We start from the raw sequence: 12,369 nt of genomic DNA, 5'->3' as shown, positions 1-12,369 counted from the left end.
GGAGAGGTTTATTTGTGAGCAGTCTTTCACTTTTAACTTCTAGATGGATCTACTATTTTCACATCTATATTCTGCTGACGGTGGCGATGCCAAATAATCTAGATTTATTAATTTTATTGGTTCTTATCTTCTTCCTTGGGCCGAGTTGTTGTATACAGCTTCAATAGAGCAGTGATTGCAATTTTTTTCTTTTTTGGGATGATGTTCTTCCTTTTTAGTAGACAAGTAAATTCTGATCATTGGTACGAAGGATACTATAAAGTAACATATGAATTTAGGAATTTCTTTCTAGAAAAATTTTCTTCCACGACTTGGATAGCAATGTTTGAAATTTTTCAGCGTTATCTTTACACTTTTGATTTAGCCTCTTTTGGTTAATTCATTTAAAAGCCTCTGGTTTTTAAACTAGATTCTCTCCCTTTTTTAATTTGGTTCTTTCTGGAAAGACGTAAAACCTCTGTCTGGGGGTGTCGAGAAGACATTTACTGTATCTTTATAGCTTACATTTGTCATTGTCTTTGCATTTATTTTGAATGAATTCGATCTTTTTCATTGTTGTTATAAATTCTTCAGTTTACTTCGCGTCGTTGAGGTTAAAAACCTTTCCATATTTACGAGTACATTTTTAAGGCCTCTTAAGTTCGTTATGCCTCTTCGATTTACAATATTCTTTATAAAGCCTGTATTGAGCTCTCACAAACTCTTAAGCTCTCGTAAAGGCCGTCTTAAGTTCTCACAAATGCCTTCTTTTCACAAAGTTAACAACGGTCATCTCAAGCTCTTCTAAAGGGCTTTTCACGTTTCAAGTCACAATGTACCAAGTCGGCATCACCTCCATTTAAGATCACATCATCAATGTTATAGCTCACATCTCCCATTAAAGTCCCAGTATCTCATCTTTCCCCTTCAAGGTAACATTTCAATATTATAGCTCTCACATCTAACGTAGTATCTCATCTCTCCCATTCAAGGTTACATATCAATGTTATAGCTCTCATATTTAATGTCCCAGTATCCCATCTCTCCCATTAAAGGTTACATATCAATGTTATAGCTCTCACATCTAACGTAGTATCTCATCTCTCCTATTCAAGGTTACATATCTATATTATAGCTCTCATATGTAACGTCCCAGTATCTCATCTCTCCCATTCAAGGTTACATATCAATATTGTAGCTCTCGTATGTAAAGTCCCAGTATCTCATCTCTCCCATTCAAGGTTACATATCAATGTTATAGCTCTCATATGTAACGTCCCAGTATCTCATCTCTCCCATTCAATGTTATAGCTCTCATATGTAACGTCCCAGTATCTCATCTCTCCCATTCAATGTTATAGCTCTCATATGTAACTTCCCAGTATCTCATCTCTCCCATTCAAGGTTGCCCTCACCTCTCCCTTTAATCTGACACCGTCACAGCCCTCTCCTCCCCTGCGACCCCCTACCCCCTCCCCGGTGATCAGACGAGGTGGTCGCGGTCGTCCAGCGAAGCGTCAGAATGCGCATGCGGCGCCAAGTCGCGCTCCAGGTCAAGCGAGCGCCGCTCGAGTTCTAAGCGCGCGCTGCCCGCGGTACCGGCGCCGGCGCAACGCCGCGGCGCTTCTAGGGACGACACCTGGTGGAGAAAGAACTATTTAGAAAAGAAGTACAGAGAGTTTACGTTTTGTAAGATGCGAAAAAGATCTCAAAACACAAAGGAACACAAATTCTAGAGACACCATCTCGTACCGAAAAAATTACAGTATTTTGGCATAGTCGAGTGCCGGTTGCAAGAGAAAGTTACTTTAGCTCGCATAGCTGACAGAGTCTTCCATACATGTAGTTGGATGCCGACTGCAACCAGCATTACAGGGACGACACCTAGTGGAAAAAAAGGATTCTCAAAATAGGGTTAGTTACTTTAGCTATTCTCGAACGACGACAACTGGGTGGGAAAGAGAATTTATAATAAGGGCACTTTGGCACTCTTCTTCATTCACCTTACATTTTATCAAATAAGGACCGTATGCTAAGGAAAGTCTAGATTACCTNCGCAAGTCACTCGCAAGTCTGTCTGCAGCACCACGGTTCACTCACGCACTATAGTCACCGGGGGGGACATTTGGGGGCAAGAGACTGTCAGGTCCCGTCGATGTCACAATATGAGAAAAGGCTGAGAGAGCTGACTTGGGAAAACCTTTTTTGAGATATTTGGAGAGGCTTATTTATGAACGATCTACTTTCACATTTAACTTCTAGATGGATCTATGTATGTGTACGGCGATTTTTAATTTCGTTGTTTCATTATCTTCTGCTGCCAGTGGCGATGCGAAACAAAGTGGAGTTATTATTATCTTTTTATTTATTTTTATTAGGTTCTTATTTTCTTCCATGCGCGTAGTTGTATACAGCTTCAATAGAGCAGTGATTGCAATTTTTTTCTTCTTTGGGATGATGATTTTCCTTTTTAGTAGACAAGTCAATTCTGATCATTGGTACGAAGGATAATATAAAGTAACACATGAATTTAGATACATACTTCTTTGTGGATCAGTTTTCGTCCACGATTTCGATGTCAATGGTTGCAATTTTTCAGCGTTTTCTTTACACTTTTGATTTAGCCTCTTTTGGTTAATTCATTTAAAAGCCTCTGGTTTTTAAAACTAGATTATCTTCTCTTGCCCTTGCATTTATTTTGAATAATTTTGATCTTTTTCATTGTTGTTATAAACTCTTCAGTTTATTTCGCGTCGTTCAGGTTAAAAACCTTTCCATATTTACGAGTACATCTTTAAGGCCTCTTATATTCGTTATACCTCTTCGATTTACAATATACCTTATAAAGACTGTACACTTCTAAAGGGCTTTTCACGTTTCAAGTCACAACGTACCAGTTTGGCATCACCTCCATTTAAGATCACATAATCAATGTTATAGCTCACATCTCCCATTAAAGTCCCAGTATCTCATCTCTCCCATTCAAGGTTACATATCAATGTTATAGCTCTCACATCTAACGTAGTATCTCATCTCTCCCATTCAAGGTTACATATCAATGTTATAGCTCTCATATGTAACGTCCCAGTATCTCATCTCTCCCATTCAAGGTTATAGCCCTCACTTCTCCCATTTAATCTGACACCGTCACAGCCCTCATTTGGCTGAAAAGAAGAAGAAGAAGATGTAACGTCCCAGTATCTTATCTCTCCCATTCAAGGTTACATTAGCTCACATATTTAATGTCCCAGTGTCTCATCTTTCCCATTCAAGGTAACATTTCAATATTATAGCTCTCATATGTAACGTCCCATCTCATCTTTCCCATTCAAGGTTGCCCTCACCTCTCCCTTTAATCTGACACCGTCACAGCCCTCTCCTCCCCTCCCCTCCCACCCCCTCCCCGGTGATCAGACGAGGTGGTCGCGGTCGTCCAGCGAGGCGTCGGAATGCGCATGCGGCGCCAAGTCGCGCTCCAGGTCAAGCGAGCGCCGCTCGAGTTCTAAGCGCGCGCTGCCCGCGGTACCGGCGCCGGCGCAACGCCGCGGCGCTTCTAGGGACGACACCTGGGAGAAAGAGAAGTATTTAGAAAAGAGGAACGGAGAGTTTGTTTTGTAAGATGCGAAAAAGATCTCAAAACACAAAGGAACACAAATTCTAGAGACACCATCTCGTGCCGAAAAAGTTACAGTATTTTGGCGTAGACGAGTGCCGGTTGCGGACCAAGAGCTACTTTAGCTCGCATAGCTGACGAAGTTTTCCATAGTTTAATGCAGATTGCAACCGGCATTAGAGGGACGACACCTAGTGGAAAAAAAATGATTCTTAAAATAGGGTTAGTTACTTTAGCTATTCTCGAGAGACGACAACTGGGTGGGAAAGAGAATTTATAATAAGGGCACTTTGGCACTCATCTTCACTCACCTTAAATTTTATGAAATAAGGACCGTATGCTAAGGAATGTCTAGATTACCTCAGCTTGGCGGCCCAGTAGGCGCCGCGCCCGCAGCCAGTGCAATGGGGACCCTATGGCGAGGACGTAAGGCTCACCTTGGCGAGGCGGCGCGCGTCGGACGGCGCAGGCAGGTGGAGCAGCTTGGCGGCCCAGTAGGCGCCGCGCCCGCAGCCAGTGCAATGGGGACCCTATGGCGAGGACGTAAGGCTCACCTTGGCGAGGCGGCGCGCGTCGGGCGGCCGCTAGGACGGCGCGGGCAGGTGGGGCAGCTTGGCGGCCCAGTAGGCGCCGCGCCCGCAGCCAGTGCAATGGGGACCCTATGGCGAGGAAGTAAGGCTCACCTTGGCGAGACGGCGCGGGCAGGTGGGGCAACTTGGCGGCCCAGTAGGCGCTGCGCCCCCGCAACCAGTGCAATGGGGACCCTATGGCGAGGACGTAAGGCTCACCTTGGCAAGGCGGCGGGCGCTAGGACGGCGCGGGCAGGTGGGGCAGCTTGGCAGCCCAGTAGGCGCCGCGGCCCGCAGCCAGTGCAATGGGGACCCTATGGCGAGGAAGTAAGGCTCACCTTGGCGAGACGGCGCGGGCAGGTGGGGCAGCTTGGCAGCCCAGTAGGCGCCGCGCCCGCAGCCAGTGCAATGGGGACCCTATGGCGAGGACGTAAGGCTCACCTTGGCGAGGCGGCGCGCGTCGGGCGGGCGCTAGGACGGCGCGGGCAGGTGGGGCAGCTTGGCGGCCCAGTAGGCGCCGCGCCCGCAGCCAGTGCAATGGGGACCCTATGGCGAGGACGTAAGGCTCACCTTGGCGAGGCGGCGCGCGTCGGGCGGCCGCTAGGACGGCGCGGGCAGGTGGGGCAGCTTGGCGGCCCAGTAGGCGCCGCGCCCGCCGCATCCCGCCCCGCTAACCCCGCTGACCCCGCTCGCTGAACCGCTCTCTTCCGATAATGCTGCTTGTAGTTTCGCTTCTGGAAAGATAACGGATGAAGGGTTACTGTAAGTAGATCTTCATTGAACAATATTACATCCATTNAAAGTACTACCCCCTCCCCCTATGCTTACGTACACATTTTGTTATAAATGTTTTTTATATTGTCATTTTTAAAATAGGAAAATTCATGAAAATATTAGGTTTAACTACAGGTTAGGTTTAGGAACAAAAAAATATAATCAGAAAAAAAGAACATAACAAACATAATTGATGCAATTAGCATCAATTATGCATCATCATAAACACAAATGATAACTTTAAATGCTTACAATACGTTTAGTATCCAAACAAAACACGCGCGCGGGAGGCCGGCCTCGCGTATAATAATACNTGGGGACCCTATGGCGAGGACGTAAGGCTCACCTTGGCGAGGCGGCGCGCGTCGGGCGGCCGCTAGGACGGCGCGGGCAGGTGGGGCAGCTTGGCGGCCCAGTAGGCGCCGCGCCCGCAGCCAGTGCAATGGGGACCCTATGGCGAGGACGTAAGGCTCACCTTGGCGAGGCGGCGCGCGTCGGGCGGCCGCTAGGACGGCGCGGGCAGGTGGGGCAGCTTGGCGGCCCAGTAGGCGCCGCGCCCGCAGCCAGTGCAATGGGGACCCTATGGCGAGGACGTAAGGCTCACCTTGGCGAGGCGGCGCGCGTCGGGCGGCCGCTAGGACGGCGCGGGCAGGTGGGGCAGCTTGGCGGCCCAGTAGGCGCCGCGCCCGCCGCATCCCGCCCCGCTAACCCCGCTGACCCCGCTCGCTGAACCGCTCTCTTCCGATAATGCTGCTTGTAGTTTCGCTTCTGGAAAGATAACGGATGAAGGGTTACTGTAAGTAGATCTTCATTGAACAATATTACATCCATTTATTCATTTTAAACACAGACATGTTTAGTAATCTTGTAGGAATTCAGTTATCAATATAATTATGATCATCAGCTACGTAGACCTTCCCCTAGGAAGGCCACAAAGCTCTCGCTTTTTCTTCTAGGTTCTGTCCTATCAACCAGAATAATTCATGATAAATTATTTCACTGATTTCATGAAAAGTGTGAATAAAAGATAGGGCAGTAGTACTCTATAGCCTCCTCTTCTTCATATTTTATTTCTTTCTTCTGCTTCTATTTTTGACATCACTTACATTACAAAAGCGTGGTTTTTTTTCTTTTTTTATACATGGGACAGAAGGCAAACGAGCAAAGGATCGCCTGATGGTAAGTGATTACTGCCACCCATCCATAAACATCCGCGGCTCCGGGGGAGTTACAGGTGCGTTTCGTATAATAAGTAAGTATCTTTTAAAAGTGCACCGTTTCCGTCTTTTTCTGATGAAAACCCTATCCGTAACTTACCAACCTTTGTAAATAACTTTATCTTTTATTAAGTACTGTTAATTATGAAAAATCTAAAACGTTAAAATAACGGTATAGTTGTGGCCAATGAGTTGCTGTCATAGTGACATTGACAATACGTCAATGTCACACGAGAATCAAACGTCAGAATAGAGGGACGCGCGGAGACGACTCCGCGCGCTTTTGTGCTAAGTGATGAATTGTATCTAAATTAAGGCAATATAATGTGAAAGATGAGTATCCAGTGTTTTATTTATGAGAATAGATCGACCGGCCTCTAATAGTACTCACTTGCGACTTGCGATGCGTTGAAGGTGACGGGCGTGCGAGCGAGAGGGGTGCGGAGAGAGCCGCCCCGCCCGCCGCCGCTGCCGCCCGCGCCCGCCGCGCCCCCCACCGCGCCCCCGCTCGTCTGTGGCCAAACAACATATAATAGTACAGTCACAGAATGAAAAGGTTCGTCAGCTTTCAAATTGATTCCTTCAACGAATCGCGAGCACATATTACCTTTTGAAACTATGTTACAGAATAATCTCGAGTTAGAAAAAATAATCCTTAACTGTTCGTCAGTAAAGTTCAAAATTATTCAGATCAAAGTTGTTTGACGATTTATCTTGTCAAGAAGATTATTATGATTGATAAACTAAAACCTTCTTGTTGGTTCAACCTGCCATTATTATTTCTATTAAATAAAAAAAAATATTGTCAATTGGTCAATGTCATTATTGCATTGCACTGATGGGATAGAAAAATAAACAAGCAAAACCATACGTTAGCAAACGTCATATATATTTAAATGTTAGCAGCACTGTTTTCTTGCACTGTTATGTTGGCAGGTTTGACTCTTACAGTACCTAGTGCAAGCGAAAACCGACACTAAGGTGACGAACCTTTTCATTCCGCGACTGTACAAGGGTACATAATACAATGAAAAACGATGACCCCTGCAGAAGTATAATGCTGCTTTTACACTATGCGGAAATTTACCGAGTCAAGTCAAAAAAACAGTAGAGTGAGGATGAATTATGAATGAATTTCATCCCCACTCTGTTTTTTTGACTTGACTCGGCAAATTTCCGCATAGTGTAAAAGCAGCATAAAACTGTGTCGCAGGGATCAACGCCCTCAACGCAAGTTTAAACAAATAGATAAAAGTTATAGTTTCTTTATAATAACAGACGGATTTTATATGCTTCTGTCTGGAGATCACGTAGATACGACCGAATACATTCTGCCCTTGGTAAGTACTTTAACATGTTCATAGCAATTTTCAGATTTGTTGTGATCTTTCAGCACACGTTGTACGTGGAATTTAAACAAGTTCTTATTCTGAATTGGCCCAACTAGGAATCGAACCTGTATCCCTAAGCACTATGACGACAAAGCGACGATGTATTGCCATCACACTGAGTCGCCAACATAAATGCCAATCTGGAACACCTACCTACATACATATTACCATTATTTTGTAGAATTGTAGTTCAATAAGGTAGTATCAAAATTGAAAATAGTTCAGTGGTAGAAGATACCAGCAAGTGGAAGGTCGTATATTCTAATCCCTTTTCCTAATATGATATCTTTTCCTATTGTAAAAAAATGTGACATAGTAGTCACTTAGAATGCTATTTATCTTGCCTTTCTATTCTACATAACATTCTTCATTCAATATTAATTCTTATGTTTAGTGTTTTTTAAGGCCTGATTTTTCAATCGTCAGATAACTTTTAACTGAAGAATAAGTTTGGCACTTTGACAGGTTTAGTATGGGAAATATGCCAAAGTGACAAACTTATTCTTCAGTTAAAAGTTATCCGACGATTGATAAATCAGCCCTAAATACTATAATGCTACAGCTTGACATAAATTGCAAGTTAATAGCATCAACTCAAACAAAAACAAAACCAACAGTTTTATATTTCTAACTACCATTGTTAATAAAAGGAAAACATTGCTTTTTTATGGCAAAAAGTATCATCCAACAAAAATCAAACCATGCATGCCCAAATTCAAATATTAAAACAAAAACTAATTACGCAGGCTGTTAAAGACATGCGTACGTTACTGTATTTAATACACTGATTAACAAAATACATGCATCCAGCTCCATTTTTTCTAAAAGGCCAAGAAAAAGGAGCAAAGGCCAAGCACAAGTTCGTAAAATACAGCTCAAAGGAAAAAACAGAAATAAGAATAATTTACAGATAGCATGACAGTTTGTTATCGGAATAGAGAAAAATAGAGAAAGAATGGGCATTTCGTTTAAAAGAAAAATCGGTCTCGTCCGTCGATCCTGAATGCCTAAGGAAATAAAATTAAATGCAACTTAAAGCAAAATAAACGGGACCGCTTGTGGATATCGATTATTATGAAGAAATTATAATAATAATTAACAAATTACTAAATCGAATATCGTTGCGATTGGGTTTAGAATCTAAATAACGTAAGGTTAAAATGTGTCTAAAATCTGTCCAGATGGGGTACCATTATGTAATGTGAATGATATTATTAAAATACATAGAACTTTAGATCCGATCCTCAAGTGGGATGATAACAAATTATCCGTACCTACCTATATTCGTTCGCTTGTTCAATTAAGGTTTAGATCAATAAAATTATTCGTGAGTCGTGTCAGTCTCCTATGGCGGCTATTAAATCTTCTGACTTAATTTGTAAAATAAACTAACATATTAGAATTAAGTGCATCTTTATGACACTATCATAATAATGACTAGGATTTCACTAGCTACAACAACCCACTTGATAGAAAAAGAACAAGAAGATAATACGAAATTCAAAATAAATTTAGCGTCTGCACTGAAAATTATAACCTTTTTTTTGGGAAAAAATGTATTAGATATGAAACCTAACCTAAAATTATAACCTAACCTAACCTAACCCATTCGCAACGCCACAAGCGGCCCCAAAACAAAAAAGAAGCGGTACCAACAAACCTATTTGTCTGTGCATTTAGCGTGGGCGAGTCGTTTGACGTGGTGCGCTATACTAACGTGGTTCTGCTCCTCGTCGTGGGGCGCGCGCGGAAGGCGCCGGCGCAGCCACGCGTGGCGCAGAGCCGCCGCTGGCGTTAGCCGCTTCTCTGGGTCCCACTCGAGGCATCTGGGAAGACAAGGGATAAAGGATTATACAATGGAAGTCTACTCGTCATCATCATCACTTCAGTCACAGGACGTTCACTGTTGAATATAGGCCTATCCCAATAATTTCCATTTCGCTCGGTTGGTAGCGGCCTGCATCCAGTGCGTTCCTGCTACCTGTATGAAGGTGTCGGGCCTTATGGGTGGATCCCAATCTGCGTTTACTGGTACGTAGCGAGGCACTCCAGAACCTCGCTGCCCTATCGGCAGTCAGTTCTGCGTACTATAAGCCCTGCACATTCTGCTACTTCAGCTTCGTCGGGCTCCGAAGGTTCTCCTCATTTCTGATTTGATCTCGTAAAGTAAAACCGAGCATAGCCCTTACCAAAGCACGCTGAGCAACTTTGAGCTACGGACGTAGCACACATTAAGAAGGACTAGACTGCAACTTAATCTCAACTACTATACCAACAATAAAAAAAAATGGTTTTCTTTTACCGCAGCGCAGGGCGCCTAGCGGTCAAGGCGACTCGCCGCGCCACTGCGTCATTGAGTGGTGAAATATTACTCCTTTTCTAAATTTGGAGAACAACTAATAATTAATTACTCTAAAGACATGATACATAAAGTTTAATACTAACCGTCTAATGAAATCAATAAAGAACTTATCTTGACAGCCCTTGAGGGCTGTCACAAAGCTCTTGGATCCTGGCGGACCTCGTGGCTTCCCTCTCCTCGACATTCCTGAAATATAAAAAGGATACATGTTAAAAATACATTAATTAATAATAAACAATAGTAAAAGTAGACGAGAGAACGATGGGCACGGGTTCTAGAATCTTTGAGATGTTTTTTTAAACACATTCGTTTTTCGGCCAATATTTTGACATTAGAAACTCTACACTACACTGCTGTGTTGCTTTAATTTACGTTATTCACGTAAACATTTCCAGTTTGAATGTAAAAAATAACAGTAGCTTATTTTTTTAGTCTAATTACAGCGCAATTTACTTTTTCTAATCGTCCATATAGCGATATAAATCTATTTTCGATTATAATTTTTTTATAAAACCATAAGACAGCAAGGAAATACATTTCTCCGCATTTTTAAAGAAAATGACAAATGTAGGTACTCATTGTTCTTCAGATCTTTGATTGTAATTACTTCAATTAAATAAATTGAATTAATAATTATTGAGATGGAATACAATAGCATCATGAAGTAGGAATAGGAAAAGAGTCTAGAATACGGATGTGTCACTTTTTACCCGACTGCGCAAGAAGGAGGGTAATGTTTTAAGGCATATAATTGCGTTAAATGCAACGCCATCTTTTTGTTTTCTCCGTGTTTTAGTTTATGTACCTACCTAATCTTAAAATATTTTATTTTGATCTAGATTATTTTTAACTCAATTTCTTTTAATGGTTCAAAACATGTCACTTTGTTAACAAAACCAGAGTTCAGTTTATACTAGAAGTTAATGAATGCGAGTTTATTTTAGCTAAAAGTAACATGCAGAGTAATTTAGAGTGTGGGCTTTTTTAATGGGATGACAAACTAGATGGGATTTACCAAACGATTGCGTATCAAATTGGCTGGGGCCCAAGAAGATCAGACGGTTTAGCGACAATCTAGTAAACGCGGTATCTTTTACAATGTTTTCACAATCATAGAGGTTGGTAAGATTTATTTATTTATTTATTTATTTGTAATAGGTATACAAACAAGATTGGCGTAAATCTATAATCAGTTAAGTGTCAGTTTACATAAAATTAACTATTCTAGATGTCATGTCTTACTATAGATTTATTACATTTCCGCACATAAACAATTTTATAGAGATAATAAATTGGTCTTTGGATTGGTATTAAGTCTGGTAAGAAAATTTAAGGGTAAATGGGAGGAAATGATTTTTTACGGAAAGCCCATCATTTCTTATGTTATTTATGAAATCAAAATCAAATGTTTAAATTCATTCGATTGCACACCATGCTGAAAAAGTGGTGGGCGGGTTTTTTGGAATCTAAAATATTCAGTAGAATTGTCCTATTACGTAGGAAGCTTTTGCGTCTGTCTGACAAGCTTTCAAAAAAAGCTTCTGATTCAGATGGCGGGGCGTAGAACCCAGTCTGACGAAAAGTTAAAATTTATAGATATTGCAGCATGTCGTTTGGAATCTCTCTGATTCATACTTTCAGTCATTGCACATTGCAACGTAACGTTTTGAATGTAGGCGAGTGGTTTTGTAAATATTTTGAAGGGTTATTTATAATGATGAGGGCATGAGGGAAGACTCGCGATAACACACATATTCCGATGATTTTAAGCTTAAAATTCTAGACTTTTTCCATTTATAGTTCAAGAGATGTATGAATATAACAGCATGAATTACTGAACACTAGCTACTTACGAATATTTGTAAACAAACCATACGAAACCATAATTAAACAACGAAAAAAGCAGCTTTAATATACCTACTCTTCTCTACATAGATTTATTAGAGAGAGATTAGAGATTTAACCACTAGACTCGTAAGATTTATTCTTCAAGTGGTATAGAAGTTATTCTTCGAATTAGTCTGTTACTTTTAAGCAAGTTAATTTCAGCCTTTTCAACCAACTTCATAATCGTCGATCCATCAAGCAAGAGACGTAAGTGTCCACTCGAGCTGTTTACTACCTTCACCTTTCATGGGTTCTATGACGGATATAGCTGGTCTGTTGCAGGTTTGTGTTATTCATTAATTTTTTCTTCTGTCGATCTATTTTTTTCCCATTAATCCTATACATTTATACATACTAGATACGAGTAGTTATTGACCCAATCATTTCCAATCTACCGAGTAGCTAGAATCATTTACGTCTGACTGACATTAATGTATTTTCGAAGTAAGTATGTGTACAATGAACCATATGATTTGCATACAATTTCCTAGTTTCCAATCTATAATTTATTGGTTTGCTTCGTAGAAAGATTTTTGGCAAGTTCCTCGAAGGGACACCATATATCTTCACAGATTCA

At 41.7% G+C, this 12,369-nt stretch overlaps 2 protein-coding genes across 2 annotated transcripts in view; both read right to left on the bottom strand.

Moving 5' to 3' along the window:
- Window positions 1–2,040: 2,040 nt before the first annotated feature.
- On the bottom strand, window positions 2,041–7,482 carry LOC114352416 (zinc finger SWIM domain-containing protein 6-like). Its single transcript, XM_028304013.1, has 4 exons — window positions 7,471–7,482; window positions 6,544–6,664; window positions 5,540–5,703; window positions 2,041–3,545 (listed from the first exon to the last, which is right to left on the bottom strand). Exons 1-3 carry the CDS (start codon window positions 7,480–7,482, stop codon window positions 5,570–5,572), a joined length of 267 nt encoding a protein of 88 aa, XP_028159814.1. The 3' UTR covers window positions 2,041–3,545; window positions 5,540–5,569.
- Dyrk3 (Dual-specificity tyrosine phosphorylation-regulated kinase 3) overlaps window positions 6,625–12,369 on the bottom strand; it is a 198,911-nt gene continuing 193,166 nt past the window's right edge. Inside the window, exons 4-6 of the mRNA XM_028304001.1 lie at window positions 9,989–10,091; window positions 9,204–9,369; window positions 6,625–6,664 (exon numbers count right to left, since the gene is read on the bottom strand). Coding sequence (XP_028159802.1) covers window positions 9,204–9,369; window positions 9,989–10,091 — 269 coding nt within the window. The 3' untranslated portion in view covers window positions 6,625–6,664. The remainder of the gene's footprint in view (window positions 6,665–9,203; window positions 9,370–9,988; window positions 10,092–12,369) is intronic.

Source organism: Ostrinia furnacalis, unplaced genomic scaffold (genome assembly GCF_004193835.3).
Source record: "Ostrinia furnacalis isolate ACB-3 unplaced genomic scaffold, ASM419383v2 OfSCF1351, whole genome shotgun sequence".
NCBI lineage: Eukaryota > Metazoa > Arthropoda > Insecta > Lepidoptera > Crambidae > Ostrinia > Ostrinia furnacalis.
Note: the sequence above shows the minus strand (reverse complement) of the source record. Positions and strands in the feature narration are given on the sequence as shown.

Bases quoted from the DNA above. Each gene is read 5' to 3' on its own strand.
- LOC114352416 (XM_028304013.1), bottom strand. The intron at 5,704-6,543 runs GTGAGTACTATT...TTATCTTTCCAG, and splicing joins CAACGCATCGCAAGTCGCAA to AAGCGAAACTACAAGCAGCA.